At 32.4% G+C, this 17246-nt stretch overlaps 3 protein-coding genes across 5 annotated transcripts; 1 reads left to right on the top strand and 2 right to left on the bottom strand.

The window, feature by feature from the left end:
* Positions 1-574: 574 nt before the first annotated feature.
* LOC130960594 (CAAX prenyl protease 2) lies at positions 575-5296 on the bottom strand. Of its 3 annotated transcripts, none has more exons than XM_057886034.1 (9): positions 5065-5296; positions 3983-4318; positions 3466-3525; positions 2895-3107; positions 2557-2668; positions 1887-1958; positions 1666-1728; positions 1441-1518; positions 575-1139 (listed from the first exon to the last, which is right to left on the bottom strand). In XM_057886034.1, the coding sequence occupies exons 2-9, from the start codon at positions 4259-4261 to the stop codon at positions 985-987; spliced, it is 1032 nt and encodes a 343-aa protein (XP_057742017.1). In that variant the 5' UTR covers positions 4262-4318; positions 5065-5296; the 3' UTR covers positions 575-984. The 3 variants fall into 3 exon arrangements, with proteins under 3 accessions (XP_057742017.1, XP_057742018.1, XP_057742019.1); XM_057886035.1 differs by having other exon boundaries at positions 575-1136; XM_057886036.1 differs by having other exon boundaries at positions 3983-4231.
* Positions 5297-6470: 1174 nt separating this feature from the next.
* On the bottom strand, positions 6471-9396 carry LOC130960739 (photosystem II reaction center PSB28 protein, chloroplastic). The gene is made up of 2 exons (XM_057886194.1): positions 9212-9396; positions 6471-7148 (listed from the first exon to the last, which is right to left on the bottom strand). Exons 1-2 carry the CDS (start codon positions 9282-9284, stop codon positions 6682-6684), a joined length of 540 nt encoding a protein of 179 aa, XP_057742177.1. The 5' UTR covers positions 9285-9396; the 3' UTR covers positions 6471-6681.
* A 7052-nt stretch (positions 9397-16448) lies between these two features.
* On the top strand, positions 16449-16900 carry LOC130962693 (uncharacterized). Its single transcript, XM_057888871.1, has 2 exons — positions 16449-16601; positions 16706-16900. Exons 1-2 carry the CDS (start codon positions 16449-16451, stop codon positions 16898-16900), a joined length of 348 nt encoding a protein of 115 aa, XP_057744854.1.
* The last annotated feature ends 346 nt before the right edge of the window (positions 16901-17246 follow it).

Raw genomic sequence — 17246 nt, 5'->3', positions numbered from 1 at the left:
ATTGCTTTGCCTCAGCAAGGAAGCAAAATGCGCAGCTTAGTTATTAGTAGGTCAAAAATCTGTATTTCATCCTTTTGGAAAGATACAATATAAACGTATTCTATGTGCCTTTTTATGTGTTATGAAACCCTAAACAACTTTAACAGCTATGCAAAATTAAAAAAATATATAAAAATATATAATTAAGAACATAAACATACATTACATACGCATGTCTCTATGTTTTTAAATAATTGCCTCGTCCAATTATCTGTTCCAATTGTTCACGGGACTGTAGGAGTGGAAAGTAGATTCTTAAGGGGGTTTGATTCTATAAACAAGACAAGACTAAGGACTAGACACAAAAATATAGGAACACAAAATTAATATTTTTATATTTTATTTGATAATAAATTAAATATGAAAAAATTATAAAAATTTAATTTTTTCTATATAAAAAATTTAAGAAAAAAAATATAATGATAAAAAATATATTTATGAAAAATTAATGAAAATAATAAAAAAATAAAAAATAAAATATATTTTTTGTTACTGGCTCTATGTCCGGACATTAATAGTCTGGGAGATAGAGAGAATGAAGTGGTTGTGGACTTGTGGTGGTTGACAAATGAAGAGCCTTTGTAGGAATTTGAGAAATTTAGAGAATGAGGGACTAAAGAAACTTGACAATTTCAATTGCTCTAAAAGGAGGGTTGTCCGGTGTGCCACACTCAACCTAAAACAAGTTCGCATCTCAAAACATGAACCCAACACAATGACATTTTGATTCGTATAGCCAACTCCACTCGGTTAAAAAAGGCTTTGTTAAGTAAGTAAAGCCTTTTTCCACTAGGTTATTGCGTGTGGCAAAACACAAAGAAAAAGCATAAATAATTTCTTAAGCTTGAATAAGAAAAATAACACAAATATAAGAGAGAATAACTAGCAAGGAAAACCTTGTTCTTATACAATTCATTCTTTGTTCTCTCAGCCAGCTTTTATATTTTACATCGATGAAGAATTTCTTACTCTCCATGAGCAATAACCTTGCCAACAACTGCAATTATCTACTCTATCATTATACAAATCTGGGGTTGTTATTGGGAAAAGAAGCCACAAGAAGCCCAAAAGTCCTAATATGAATGCTATACTCGCTGCTGCTGAAACAGAAAAAAATGACATAACTATGGAAGAAAAATCAGAAATACCAGTCAACCATACTAACTAACAGTGTATTCAAACTTATAAAGACAAGTAGTTAATTTTGATTCATTCTTAAGAGTAATGTTTGTTGACCAAAAGGGAATCATAAGAATCATAAGCTTGTAAGACCTATTTCATGCAAAAAAAGGAACGTAGCCACGGATTGAAAAAATTAGAAAGAGGGATAAAATTCGTTTAATATATATCAACATGTATTTTGAAGTTGATTGATCCATGTGAAACTTATTATACACATACCACTTCTCTTCGAAAATAGTACCGGCAGTCCCATAAAATTACAACATATATGTGCAACCAGAGGAGCAATAAGATGTCCTGCTCAGGCAAAAGGAGAAAACAAAAATATGAGCAGGGGAAAGGACAATAAAACCAACAAAACGCAAAAGAACCATGTTGACTTGTCATGAGAACTTAACAGATGTAAAATGTTAGAACTTAGTAAATTGGACAAACATCGCATACCAGTTCGAATGAAAAGAAAAGATGCATATGACCCAAAGACAACAGTGTAACCAAGTTGGAGACCTGCAGCCATAATTTAGTTTTCATTAAGAATATCATTGCAGGAAACTATTTATATTCTAGAAATGAGCCAAAATCTCAAGATAAGAGAAAACAAATCGGATAGGGGGATTTAGATATCAATTGAGGAACCTGATAAATAAAGTACACACTGGGCGTACCTATAACCATAACAGCCTTCTTTATTCTGTAGTTTTGCTTGGCATAAATCTCCATGAAATGATTTAAATGTGCTGCAAACCAATGATGCAGTAAAACTTCCAATTAGGCATTGCATTTGTAAAGGACAATAATTCTTGCGAGTTTGACCAATCATGCAGCTAAACTTCTCCTTAACCATTTAGTTGAATAAGACAATATAAACTTCTCGTTAAGCATTATGGTTGAAAAGGAAATAGTTTTACTAATTACTTTCTTCATTTTACATCTAGATGGAAGTCATTGAATGTTTTATGGCCTAGCGAGTCTGAGTGCAAGTGCATGGGCTGTGCTACACGTACCCTTAAAATTAGCAGTTAGTATTCATTCAGATGACTGAAATGAAAACTTAGGTACTTATTTTATTTTAATCAAATAAGACTTGCGAATAAATATTGATCCCTAAAGTAGCATCCAAAAACCATGATGAACTTGAGAACAAACATGGTCTAATGTTAATGATATAAAACCTAACTTACACTAATGAATGCTTGATGACTTCTCTTAAACTGTTAAACATGCTTAATTATTAAGTGCCATGAGATTAGCATTTGTATATAAACACAAAATTCAACTCTATAACATAGCTACAAACCAAATCCATTTTTGTAGAACTGACATCTAAGAACTTACCCAGGCTGAAGAAAATAGGGCAAAGAAGTATGACACCATATGGCTTAAATCCTCCACACAGTAGCATAGGTATCATGCATGCCCTAAACACCAACTCCTCGGTAAGGGGTGCCTGTTCAATGAATCATACATAAAAATTCCCAAATTGCATGAATGATATGAAAATGAACCACAAAAGACACATTACTTAAGCTGTACTCACAAATTATGAACTATTATTTGTTGCTGTGCTTTCAACTCTCATCATTGACATGAGAGGACAAAAAAAAAGGCATAAGCTCAGCGCAATCTAATGGAAAAGGTTCAAGATGTTACATGACTATAAAATTAGTACCAACCACAATATAGTTTCGCCACGCCATAACATTTGTTGACACTGCAGAAAACCATGCAACAAACTTCCGTGTTGCATATTTACATGAATCAAAGGAAAGGCCACCGCCTGAATTTGTGTGTTCCCTCCAAGAGCCGAGTAGTAAAAGAAACTTGAGGAACAACGAGCCAGCATACATTAGAGAGGTCAGGGTAAGAGGAAAGACCACTGCTTGCCACTGTTCCAGACAGAAAACCGTATTTCAGAAAGGAAATTTTAGGAATGAGGGTGATCCAGATTTCCAATCTGCATATTGTAACAAGAAAATACACTTTCATTTTAGAGAATAATTTCTATGCATTGAAGGTTAGCCAATAGAAATTCAGGAAGCTGACATGGAAAGCAATCTATATTTCATTTAGTTTATGTAACATGACTTGGTAGTTTCTTAAATTTCTACCGGCTGACATTCAATTCACAAAAATCACTCTCTTTAATCTTTATTTTATCCATTCTACTTCACCAAAACATTACCAAAATTTAAAAAAAAAAATTCATTGAATTGAACTTGTTTTAATGTGATTCATTATACTCACAATATGATCCATTCTGATGCCATAAACACCAAAAAGGTATAGCAGTTCCTTACTTTGCACCTGCTCACACAGTAAAACAGCTCCATTATTACAGAATATATAGCACCAAAACTAAATAAATCATAGCCCAAAACTGAAGTTATCTTTAACTAAATTACATTTATCACTTAATTTGATTAAATCAACTGGAAAAAAAAAGCACATTTAGTCCTCCAAGATTGTTATTGCCACATAAATCCTCAAAAACCTCCAAAACAATTAAAAAATTCTGCTTGGCTCACTTCTCTCTAGACTCTAGTGAAGCGGCGATTATCCTTAGATAACTAATATAGCTAGACCAAAATGCAATTTTACTTAAAAAAGTTAACTTCTCTCACTTGTTCGATTGTTTCAAATAAAAAATACTTAGTTATAAGCTACATTTGAATTTAAATTAGAACAAGCTAATGTTCACCGTTGCTAGCAGCCACAGTACATTACCACGAGAAAGGGAAAACTGAAAGAAGAGCGTACTTACAGGGATAATGAGAGCAGAAAGCGAAAGAGAGATAACAGTCGAAACGACGGCGCATAGGAAGCGTCGGATCATGTAGGCTTCGAATGAGGAAGGCGGAGGGAGGCGGAGGAGCAACGTCGGAGCGTAGAGAACCGCCACGTAGAGCAGCGCCATCGAAACGCAAGCGACGACAGCGAAGGGCTTCGAAACGACACCATCTGGTTCCATTGCAGGATGTCGCTTTTGCAGTTGGAAGAGCAACCCTAGAGACTGAGACTCAGGAGACGGAGAAAAGGGCATAAATGCAATTTTCTTGTTTGTGAATCCCAAACCACTATTTAGAGCACTATTTCAGAACTTCATTGCAGGAACAAGAGAAAAAAAGAACCCACTTTATAATCTTTTGCACAAAACTGCACTTTATAATCAACTGATCTAAATAAGAACAAAATATGTTCCTAAATATTAAATGTTACACCACCCTTAATTTCTTTTCGTCTTTAGTCTTTGCCCCTTAATCTCTAGCTGAACAAGCCTTTTCCATCCCAAGAAGTCAAGAAACAACAAAGGAACTCCAATTTGACATTCAAGAGAATATAATTATACAAAGAATGAATAAATCAAACCTTATAGATCCAAAATATCAACACATAAATTATTCCATCTGCATAAAAGACTTCAAAATCCAAAGTTAACTTAATAATTTCCACTGATCAAAGAATCCTATATCTCTTTTGATTCTCAAAATAAAACGTTTTCCCTACAATCAAAAGAAGGCACAAACCTAGAGAAATGGATAAGCAATTTCATAATTACAAGATGCCACGGAGGTTCAACAATACTCGGTTCCATTACTACTTGCAAACTAAATATTCCGAATTCAGTTAGCGTATTGGTTTCTTCAGAATAAAAGCAATGTAAATGACAACATTCATTTTCTTCTTTGATGGTTTCATTATGACATTATGAATAGGGTACCCTGAATCAAGAAGAAACACACTAATTTGAACTAATTTGAAAAATCTCATTTTGAAATCAAGCAGAAATAAGCAAACTAGAAAAACAGAAACTCTAAGAGAGGGAGAGAAGCAGAAGAAAGTCACCTTTGAAGCTCTGAAGCAGAAACACACTCTCTCTGAAGCAGGAACAAGCTGAATAGCTGATAGGAGGAAGAGAACCGCGTCACGGGGTCAGGGAGGAAGAGGAGCACCGCTTCAGGGAGGAGGAGAAGCACCGCATTCACGTTCAGCGCACGAATTTGTCTTCACCGGGTCAGGATGTTCAGCGCAGGTCTCAGGGAGGAAGAGGTCGAGCCTAGGGCTTGTAGGGCCAGCCCTGTTTTAATTTTTTTGTGGGGTTTAATTAGGGTTAGGGCTTACAAATATTGACTCTTTTAAATCCAAGCCCATAAGTGAGTTATTATCTATAAACGTTTTAAAACTCAAAATCTGATATCTCATATCACTTTCAAAAGCTAAAGTCAGGTGAAAAAAATTGTATTTGAGAGAGATTTGCTACCAAAAAGAGAAAATATTCCCAAGTCACTGAAAAAATAAGAATGCGAATTATCCCGAAGATCACATTGTTAATTATCTTAGTCATTCTAATTATGTAAATATTTATTTTGTAATTTAATTTTTTAGTAACAATAAAAGTGATAATATTGTAGATTAATAATAGTTATGTTGATTAGTTATTGTGTCTACGGAGTGTTCATGGGTCGGGTCTGATTTGAGTAAACTCAGTCCCAGCCTTAAAAAGTAATCGAATTCATTTTGACTCGACTCTAAAGTTACCCGAAATAAACCGGGTTAAATTAAGTCGACCTAAGGTAAAATTAGTATATACACATTTGTAGATTTTATATATTAAAATAATAAAATTTTACTTTTAAAAATTAAATTTAATAAATGTTATATTATATTATATCAAAAATTATTTTAAAATAAAAATAATATATAAAATATTAATTGAAGTATAAAAATGTAATATGATATTATTACTTTCACTCTAAAATATATATTTTAATTGTAAAAAATAACTTCGAACAGGTAACTCGAAGTATAACTCAAACCTGATCCGAAAATAGTACCGGATACAAATGACAAATCCAAACCCGATAAAATAGACCTTAGGACCGAGTTATATTGCTCAGTGTTGGTAATGGAAACTAGATTATGCATTTTCTGTAATTTGATTATTTGATTAGTTGGTTATTAGAGAAAAACATCAAAGCTTGCATTATGGGATAACACACCTCTGTCACCCATTACCAAAAAAAAAAGTTAGCAGTAGAAGTGTAGAACAAATAAAAAAGATATCACATACTGTCCACAAAATAAAAAAGGAAAAGAAAAAAGCTATCACATATATAATATAATTTACCCTGTTGAGAAAATAACCAAGATGCATTAATGTGTTATGTGTATATACTAACTATATCACTTGACAATGTTTCTTGACCTTCAAAAACATAATGAGATGCAAAGTTAGTAATGAGATTTCCAAATTGCCAATAAGAAACGGGTACATGGGAAGCATAAAAAAGCAGCAGGACAAGCAAAATTTTACAAGAACATGGTGGTCAAAAGAAGTTACATGCATGCCAATTCAGCATTCACTCATATTTATCATACTATATATATTATTACAGAAAATCAAACTTCATGACAAAAGGGCAAAAGAATAAGAATGGGAAAAAAGGTAGTTAGCACAATAGCTCATTTTTTGATGAATTGCAAGCCGTTTGCATTAGAGTATCTCTCCATGAATCTCATGAATCTGTCCCATTCCCTTGAAGTCCGCATTACATACTTCGCTTCGATTCCAGAAGGCTTTCCATTGACAAATTTAGCACTCACATCGACTGACTGAAGGACCCCTTCCTCGTCGATCAGGTATAGCCCGGTGATGTCACCTACTTCGCCGGAGGAATCAAAAACTGAGGGTTGATCAAACTTGAAGATGGCCATGCCATTTGTTCCATCCCTTGATTTGGTGAGCCTTACATCTGGTATTGTTAATTCATCAGTTCCTTGGATGAACTGTATTGCAGGTTTCACCATCATGACAACCGGAATGCGCATCGGAGAACTTGTAGTTAGCTTAGGTAACCTCAACCGTGGCAAGTTTAAGGATTGACCATTGAATGACGAATGCACGCTTCGATGAACAGCTGAAGTTGGAGCTGCATAAACAAAGACAGAGGACCTTCTAAGATTACTTTGTATATTTGATCAAATTAAAACACTGCAAGTTCTGTCATCAATTACTTCTTAGATTACTTAGTTTGGTAATTGTAGTTAAATTCTCACTTCTAAGTATTTGAATACTTCTAACTTGTGCTCATGAAGTGCATCTTCATTCAAAACTTACCATCCTTTTCTTATAAAATTTGGAAAATACATACATCACTCCTGAGCATGACTTCAAGAAGATCACATATTTTACGAAAACAATGTGTTTTGGGGGAAGCACATTTAATGCTGTTTCAAGAACACTTACCACCATGATTTCTATTTTTTTATTGTTTCCCACGGGAGACTCGACCGGCTGAGGACTAATGCCTAAGATTTGAGCTCCATTTAAGGTTTTGTCGCTGGCTAATAGGTTATTGTATGCATAAGACAGGATTCGAATCCCTGACACTTGTTTAAGGGGATGAATGAACTAACCATTCGACAACAATTTCTTGTTTGGGAGATACCTTAACAACAGGACAACATCCTTCAGCCAACTAGCCAAACATAACACTCAGCATTCCTAACTGTACTTACTTGAGCGAGGCGAAAGGATTCGAGCTATGTAAGCCAACCTCCCTCTTGACGTATGGTTAGGAAGGGGGATTAATTACCTCTTCATCCTAATGTCAATGTCTAGGGGGTGTTCGTGGTTTAGTTTTTTTCATAAACAAAACTAAAACTGCACCAAACTATTTTAACTAGTTTAAAAACTGACCAAACTACTTTTTCATAGCAAACTGGTTTATATTAAACCAGTTTATAATGTAGTGCACCAGGTTAAACTAATTTATTTATTAAAATCATTTTTAATCCCTTTCTCTTCCCCCTTCTCTCTCCCTCCCTCTCCTTTCTCCTTCTCTTTCCTCTCTACCTCCTCTCCTCTCCCTCCCTCTCCCCCTCTCTTCTCTCTTCCTTCTCTCTCTATGGCACAAAAGCCAAACATACTATTCTACCAAATTTTTCATCACTTTAATAACGGATGAAACTTTATATAATTATCTTATTTTTCATCCATCCGTAACTTTAGAATGCATCCAGATACCATCTAATATAAATGAAACAATGAATAATGTATGTGCATTCATGAAAGTACATTCAATTTACCATAGCAATTATTGATATTAAAATAGACATGTGCAGTAGATGATAGATTAAGTGACGGCCGTAGTGGTTGGCCTGCGAGCGACGACAGTGTGGGAGAGGACAGAGCAGGTTTGTGTCCATTAGCCTTTTAGGAGTGGGTTGCTTGGGCTTTTGGAGTATATCGTTCAAATTATAAACCAGTTTATTTTGGTTTTAAACCAAACCAAACCATAAAAAACTGATTTTTTTATAAAAACTATAATTTTAGATTAGATATTTATTTAAAAATACTGGTTTATCTAAAATAGTGTAGTTCAGTTTCAATTCAGTTTAGTTAATCCAGTTTTATACAATGCCTATTAACTTTCGTCTCCCTTTCAATGCAGGAATTGATATACATTCATTCCCTTACTAGAATGAGATGATGGAAAAAAGTAAAAAAAACTAACCACCACAAATGAGATTAAACATTCAACCCCCCCCCCCCCTCTTTTTCCCTATTAAGAAATTGTTTTGTTGTTCTAAAGCAGAAAAAAGAAAATGCATCTCCTACTTATTGAATGTAACTTGTCAACTATTTATTATAAATAAATAAATGAACCAATGAATCCATATTCGATAAGCATTTAACCCGACAAAATTAATCTGAATGAAACTATGGAATTTCAGGAGTAGAACTTTAGATGAACCTACCATTACTTAGTACTTACTACCCATCAATTGAAGTCCCGAGGCATGCATAATTTAGTGAAATTTCATAAAATGATACAAGCACAGATATTATTAGTGTCCAAATTCAGTTAATAACTCTTAATTGAAAAAGGGTAGTCCTAATAATTTGCACACTTGATGGATATGAAATAAAAGGAACAGTACAAGAATAAAATAAAATCACAGTGAAGCTTAATGGATGAAGTAACTATACCTGTGCTTGAGCGTGAATTGTGTAGAGAGTTGGAGAGTGGAGATGACAATGCAAGAGAGTGCAGAGTTGCCATTGCAATTTGGAGAGAGAGAGAGAGAGAGAGAGAGAGAGAGAGTAGTTTGTGTCTAAATAAATAGTGAAAGATTGTGGTCTAAAGGAATAAAGGATATATGTGGCAAGTGGCGTGTAACAAAGACAGCCATTCACTTGAAAATAATTCTTGGCTTTTCAGTTTTCACAAAGGATTTTGTATGCTTGGACTCTGTCTGTGAACGGAAACATTGATCTTAACAAAAATAAATAAAAAATAAAAAAAAAAATAAAAACATTGATAAATGTTTCGGTTAATTATGTCTTTATTGTTTGTAAATACATGATCAATTGATGCTTGGATTCTTTTAAATAAATAATTAAATTTTTAATTTATATGTATTTTTAAAATTAACTTATGTTTGCATTTTATTACTTATCGTATTTTTCACTATAAATAAATAGGTATACATATAGATGAGATAAATATATAATACAATTTTGTCACTTACTTCATATGCAAATGAGATATGTCGTTACAACAAGCTTAGACCTTTTTTGTCGTAAGGTTTAGGTCAATTAAAAGGTAATCTTAATATGATTTAAAAAATAGATATTGCAATTTTTTAATAACGTCACACTTTTTTTTTTTTTACAAATTCATTCAAATATATAAGGAAGGAATCACAGAAATTAATTTAAGAATGGAAGATATAATGGAGATATGCAACTATATTGTGATTTGACGTGTATTTCACAGATATGAATCTGTTGAAGTTAGTAACCTACAAAACGCAGGATATATTTTGCAGGTTATGTACCATACCAAAAACTAAAAAGTTGAGTTACCTGCAAAATGCAGGATACATTTTGCATAAAACCAAAATCAGAAAGCTGTAACAACCTGCAAAATGTAGCTTCTGATTGGCAGGGAAGTAGATTGAGGACTCGAAACGTGTCCCTGTCCCCTGCATGCAGATCGAACCTGCTTTATTGATCATGTTAGAAGTCCAAAAACGGAAGTTGTGTTTGGCAGCTAGCCAAGCCAAAACGCAGGTTGCGTTTGGCAGTCTTCCCAGTTGCATGCACGCCACGTGTTGGAGAAGAGTGTTGTGGGGGTGTTTAAAATGCAAAACGCAAAGGGGAGAGTTACTGAAGAGTGAAAGTGTTGTGTGAGGGAGTTACTGAAGAGTGAAGAGTGTTGTGTGAGGAAGCTTGTGGGAGGAAGAAGAAGAGTAGAAAGCTTAGGTTCGTTTGGTGCTTAAACAAAAAATGGTTCGTGATTTTACTAGACCTGAAGATCTCATTATTGAGTATAACTTACGGACACAGACTGCGCCTCCGGACAAATACACCCCATCCTTGTATTCGAAAAAGGTGCCGAAGAAGTAGTCTGTTGTAGTTGATATTATATTCAGTGTTGTATTCAGAGTTGTATTCAGTGTCGTATCTTATATTTAGATGATTCTGTTCAGTATTATTATTACATATTTAGCTTTATTCTCCTATAACTCTGTTTGAGATTATCATGTTGCACTTTTGGAACGAAATGTTTATTTATTAAAAAGTTACATAACGAGGTTAAAAACTTTATTTATTATAAATTGTTAACTAGGTTAAAGTAAATGACGAGGTTACATAAAAAGTAACATATAATTGTGAAGTACGTCATAACAAAGTTACATTGAAAAGCTTAACCACTAATGATATATTTGTACACACCTAAATATTATCACATGTCAGCGTGTATAATCTTATTCTTAATATGTATTCTTAAAATAAATTTAGAAACAGTATATGTTATTATTTATTAAAACAAAAATTTTTTAAATACTTTATATAATTAAAATAAGATATTAAAAATAATTAAAAAATTAATTTATATTTTAATATCAATAAAATATCAAAATATCATTATGATTTATCTAAAAAATATTTTATTATATTTTATATGTATGCACATGTCTCCAAATCTTATAAAATTTTAAAATTTGCGTGTCCTCATATCCATGTCATATCATATCTCGTATTCATGTCAGAATCCGTGCATCATAAATCTTACGTGATGTCTTATTTTAAGTAAAGTATAACAAAAGACAAAATCAATAATAGAGTACAAAAACAAATAATTTTAAAAATACATATAGAAGTAAATATGAGATTTAATTAATTTATTTAAAAAATCCTTTTTTTTGTTCTAATAATTTGATTTAAATTTTAAAAAATTTTCTTTTTATTTCCAAATATAAATCTAAGCCTTTTTATTATTGAAAAACAAATAAATAATAGCACATGACATATTGAACATGATTTTCATATAGAGGACACATTCAACGATTTAAATTACTTTAGTTATTTCTATCGATTTGGGTTAGTCGAGTGCTCAACTCACTAATCTATTTAATTAAGTATTGAAAATTCAAAGATTGCCTTAGCCTATCGAATATATTGTGAAACAGTTCATCTACACATTCAAGTATTTTTAGCAACCAATTTCAATCAAGTTGGCTCAAATTCAACAAAAATCACTTTCATTACACCAGCGATAACTTCTTCGTCTTCGTCTCCTTTTCCATTTCCTCCTCCTCCTCTTTCTCCTCCTCCTCCTCGTTCTTCTTTCAAATTCGCGCACGTAGGTTACTGTGTCTTCTTCTTCTTCTTCTTTTATTTTTTCATTATCTTTCTCTTTCATTATTTTCATCACCTAACATCTTTATTGATTATGATTCTCTGTAGTGACGTTATTAAATAATTTCGAAACCGAAAATGTTATCAAAACGAAATCATTGTATAATATCAAATGAATAAAAAATTGTCCATTATATAAATTCGAATTCATAAACACCTGCATCTCGAATAAACCGAAAATATTATCAAAATGAAACCGTTGTATAATACCAAATAAACCGAAAATTGTCCATTATATAAACTGAATTCAGAAACACCTCCGCCTCGAATGAACCAAAAATATTATCAAAATGAAACTGTTGTATAATATCAAATGAACCAAAAATGACGTTCACAAACAACTGGATTTAGTGACTCCATTCCATTCCATTCAATTAAAAATTGAATAATCCAAACCTCATCCACTTGATTTGATTGAGAAAAAAAAATCCAAATCGCTCTCATTCAACTGATTTGAACTTGAATCATTCATTGTTTTGAACGCTATGATCTGTTTTAAATTTCTGCTTCTGTTTCTGCTTCTTATTTTAGTAATTCGATTCAGATTTGAACAAACAGTTAAAATATTACTTAAAGAATAAGAAGATAACATTGAGAAAGAAGAAGAAGAAGAAGAAGAAGGACCGAAGGAAAAGCGTGATTTAAAAAGTTGTAATAACAACTTGGTTAAACTTAGTTAAGTATTTTGCTTGGATGTATAGTTTTATAGGGGTGTACGCGGATCAGATCGGATTGGATATGGCCGAAAATTCGATCCGATCCGCATAATTTTCATCGGATCGGATATGATATCCGCACTTTTTATTCATACTTTTAGGTAAAAAATTTAAAAAAAATATTTCTTTCTCACTTTTAAACTTAGTTATTCCTAAAATATTTTTAATCAAACTCTTTCAAAATAACAAAAATAAAATAATACAATATATGAATAATAATTACTAACTAAACATACAAACAAGTAAATATAATACCAAACATATATATATTTATTTATTTTTTAATTATTATTGTGTGGATCTGTGGATCCGCAGATCGGATACACGAATGTAGAGCAAATATCCGCGATCTGATCCGATCAATTTGCTCGTATCTGCAGTTTTCGGATCGGATGCAGATATTTATCTCGAATCTGCAGATACGATCCGATGCATGAACACCCCTATAGCTTTATTCTTGAAAAAAAAAAAAAACTACTTCAAGTTTTCACTTATTAATTGCTCATTAAATAGTTGGATAAACATAGATTTGTGCCAATTAGGTAATTCAAATTAAGTTTAGCTCAAAAAAAAAACGAAAATTGGCTAAAAATTGCAATTATCAAGTGCAATAAATATTTAGAATAAAGTAATATTTTAGTTATAATAGAATTAAATTTTAATTTGGTCTTAATATTTTAAATTGTTTATTTTAATCTTAAAAAATTTTAAATAGATTTAATATTATTTTATAGTTAAAAATTTAATACAAACAAAATTAGTATATTTAAAAGTAAAATAACGTTCAATTTTAGTATATATGTAAAATTGACCCACTAATAATGACTAATATAAAAAAAATTTAATGATTCAAGTTAAATTTAATAGTAGGATAATATTAAATTCTTTCAAAAATTTTTAAAACTAAAATAAGAGGTTTGAAATATTAAGAAAAATTTAACACAAATATTAAAATCAAAATAATACTTTTATCCAAATATTTATTTCCCAATATTTTTACTACATTTCCTTGCCCTAAGGGTTTACTGTTGTCTTATGGAAAGTACATCAAACTATTGAAATTAGAAAATTAAACGCCCTGAATCGAAGAAAAAAAAGTATCCAAACACCCTGAATCATCACCCATCAGCCATGTAAATCAGAGGATTCAAATCTTCTTCAATACATCAGAGGATTTATATAAATTCTAAGTTTCTAACCCCAATAAACCTGCAGCAAAAAGGAAAATTTATGATCATTCTTAAAGACACAACCATTTAGAGTTACCGAAATATTTTGTAACAAAAAAAATAATAAAAAATTAAAATTTATTTTATTTAGTATCAATTAATCATTACAATAATTAATAAATATTAAATAAAATTAATTTTAATTTCTTTTGTCTTTCTAATATTGTCTTTATTAGTTTATTTGTCTCATACTAAAATTAGTATAGCACAGATCAAACTTAAATTATAAAAATACAAAATCCAAATAGAACATTTAGTAAAATAAAAAATAAATCAAAACTAGATTGAAAGATTAAAATTTGAGTAACTAAGTAAAAGTACACACGAAAAAATACGAAATAAGCAAAAGTAAATTACAAAAATTAAAAGTTATCCCGACACATTTCAATGATCGTTTTCATAAAATAAAATTGACTTGCTATTATCTTGAAAAAAGTTTTCTCTTGAAAAAACAATCTTATTTTCTAATCACTGAGGTATAATTTTATCTCTTTTATACTATTTCGTATGTATTTTTATCTATTTATTCTTAAAATATTTATTTGTTATTAGGCCTGCGCCTAATTACCACAATTTGCATTCCTAAATATTCCTTTAAAACTTCTTGTATGTGTATTTCATACAGTTGAATAATTTAGATATTTTATAATAATTTATTAAAAATGTTTATAAAACCACAAAAAGATTTACGACAACTTAAATGTACTTACCATCGCATTTCCAAGAGCATACCCTCAACACTTTGGGTTTCTTAAAATACCGTTTCTGGCATTTTTTGATACACATTTTCTGATCAGATTCAATATAATTAGACGGGTTATTCAAAGGTCCTTCAGGAATAGTATCATGGAGTTTGGTAACAGCAGAATGAATAAGGACACCAAACAACAACATTATTGCAATAGCATATGTTGTTACCTCGTTCCTAACCATTCTCTTCCCTTTTGAATTGCAATAACAAGCTTACATTAAACCTTGTTTAATATGTAGGGTGAGAAATTGAGAATCTTCCTTATGATTCTAGAATTAAGATATTAATTCCCTCACTATATATATATATATGTCGCCTCTAAACTAAGAGCGGCAATCACCAATATTAAAATTTAAAAGGAAAAAAATGAACTTCTCGTTATAGCAAAGTGTTGGTTTGGACAAATTTATAAAATTTTTAAGTTTGTTGCTTATGAAAATACTGAAATCCAATAGATAGTTTTTGTACAGGAGTAAATTGTGTTTCTTGGTGTTAACTTTTGTCAAAAAATTTTAAAATTATTTTTAACGTTTAATTTATATTAATTTTATATTTTAAAAATAATTAATTTTACTATTTTATTCAAATTAATAGTTGTTAACTTGTTATTCTTATTATACTCTTTATTATATCATCTTTTTCGATCTTCACTCTGTTCTAACTACTACCACGCTACCGTGCCTTCTCTACCGCAACCACCGGTGCCACCATGATGGTTGTTTTTAAATAAATAACTTTTTATTTATTCTTATTTAGGTGTTTATGGACTTTAGACAATACTTATTTATTCAACTTACCCCTCACATTCACCGTGGGGTCACAATAATAATAGTTGTCCACCATGATTTTTTTTTCTCTTTTGCTTTGGGATAAACATTATTTTTTTTTGAAATAAAAAATTCAACGCAACAAGATGGAGCATCAACGTCTCAACAGAAAAGTATTAAACAGATAAAATAAAGGAATAAGTATGATTTTGGTCCCCAACGTAGAGGCTGAAAATTTATTTCGTCTTCAGCCTTTTTTTCGTTATAAAATAGCCCTCAAAGTTTCAGTTTATTTTAAAATCATCTTTTTTTACCAATTTTATTTTTTTTATTACCAAATTACTCTTTATTAAAAAAATAATAAAATAAAATAAAATATAAAATAAATATAAAATAAATAAAGGAAAGAAAGGGATAGACAGAATTGGGGGAGGAAAGAAAGGGGGGTAGGGCGCGAGAAAGGGGGCGAGGGGAAGGGAAGAAGGGGGCAGGGAGAGAGCACTGCCGCACCGCCGGCCCGCCGCTCTGCCGCCTGTGATCTGCCACTGCTCCCTACACTAATGGCAAGAGAGGAGAGAGCAGAGGGAGAGAGAAAGAGAAGAGAGGAGCGCCGCAACCCCTCCTCCTCTACCACCGCCGGCACCCCTCTTCTTCCACATCGTCGTTCACCGCCACAATCCTTCCTCCTCCACATCGTCGTTCACCGTCGCAGCCCCCTCCTCCACCACCACCGCCGCAATCCTTTTCCTCTGTTTCAATTTTTTATTTTTGGGTAAACTATTATTTTGGTCCCCTACGTTTGGGGTGAATTCTATTTTAGTCCCCAACGTTTAAACTGTTCTATTTAAATCCTAAAAAGATTTGATTTGCATCAATCAAGTCCTTCCGTTAAGTGGGTGTCAAATTATTGACGCCGTGTCCTACGTGGCAAAGTTGGCAGTTTGCCTGTAGTTAACAGTTAGAATTGGAAGCAGGAAAAAAAAAGGAAAATGAAATGCTGCCCAGTCCAATAAGTAAACCCTAATCCCCAAAGATGATGTTCTTCGTCTGCTGAGAATGGCTACCCAGTCGTCCTCCCAAGGTTCGCGTAGCAGCACCAAGAGTCGTGGGAGAAGGAGGACTTGCTTCTGTGGAGAGAGACCGGTATTGTGCACGTCATCTACAGCGGAGAACCCAGGAAGAAGATTCTGGGGCTGCGTCAACTTTCAGGTGAGTCTCATCCTTTCTGTCTCCTGTTTGAAAATAGCATTGGGTGTTAGTGTTTGAAGGATCTGAAGTGTTTGGTGTGTTCGTGTTGGTTTGGTTGAGAACAGCTAGGAGATGGATCCGATTATTTTGCTTGGGCAGAGCCTGAAGGACAAGTTCCACAAATTCAAAGACTGAAGAACAAAGCAAGCTCGTTGAAAGAAGAACTGCAGAAAGCTGAAAGGAAGTTTGCATTGGCACTTGGTGTTGGAATTCTTGGATGGACACTGGCTGGGCTGCTGCTATGTGATCGACTCAATTGAGGTTTAGGGGGTTAGCATTTTGTTTATTTTTGCCATTCTGTTGTTGTCCCCTGGTTTGTAGGGAATGTCAATTGTTTAGGGATTGAAAAAATTGACATACAGTTGGGTGATAACAGTGATGTAAAGAGAATGAAATTTTTTTGTGGCTGTGTCTGTAAAGCCATTTGCTGTAAACATTGTAAGGTTTTTGATTGAAATGAATAGCAATGAGTTCCTGTATTGTGACATACATTATTTGGCTCTGTACAAGTTTATTTCAGTTTTATCTACTAATAAAAACAAGGCTTAATTTGCCAATTCACATAACTTTGCTGCTGAAAATTCATGTAATTCATTAGATAATGGA

The sequence above is a fragment of the Arachis stenosperma genome, chromosome 2 (assembly GCF_014773155.1).
Source record: "Arachis stenosperma cultivar V10309 chromosome 2, arast.V10309.gnm1.PFL2, whole genome shotgun sequence".
In the NCBI taxonomy this organism is placed as follows: domain Eukaryota; kingdom Viridiplantae; phylum Streptophyta; class Magnoliopsida; order Fabales; family Fabaceae; genus Arachis; species Arachis stenosperma.
Note: the sequence above shows the minus strand (reverse complement) of the source record. Positions and strands in the feature narration are given on the sequence as shown.

Bases quoted from the DNA above. Each gene is read 5' to 3' on its own strand.
- LOC130960594 (XM_057886034.1), bottom strand. From the start codon at position 4,261: ATGCCCTTTTCTCCGTCTCCTGAGTCTCAGTCTCTAGGGTTGCTCTTC. The intron at 3,526-3,982 runs GTAAGTACGCTC...CTGTGTGAGCAG, and splicing joins TTTCTGCTCTCATTATCCCT to GTGCAAAGTAAGGAACTGCT. The intron at 1,140-1,440 runs GTATGTGTATAA...TTTCTGTTTCAG, and splicing joins ACTATTTTCGAAGAGAAGTG to CAGCAGCGAGTATAGCATTC.
- LOC130960739 (XM_057886194.1), bottom strand. From the start codon at position 9,284: ATGGCAACTCTGCACTCTCTTGCATTGTCATCTCCACTCTCCAACTCT. The intron at 7,149-9,211 runs GTATAGTTACTT...TTGTTTATGCAG, and splicing joins CAATTCACGCTCAAGCACAG to CTCCAACTTCAGCTGTTCAT.
- LOC130962693 (XM_057888871.1), top strand. From the start codon at position 16,449: ATGGCTACCCAGTCGTCCTCCCAAGGTTCGCGTAGCAGCACCAAGAGT. The intron at 16,602-16,705 runs GTGAGTCTCATC...GGTTGAGAACAG, and splicing joins GGGGCTGCGTCAACTTTCAG to CTAGGAGATGGATCCGATTA.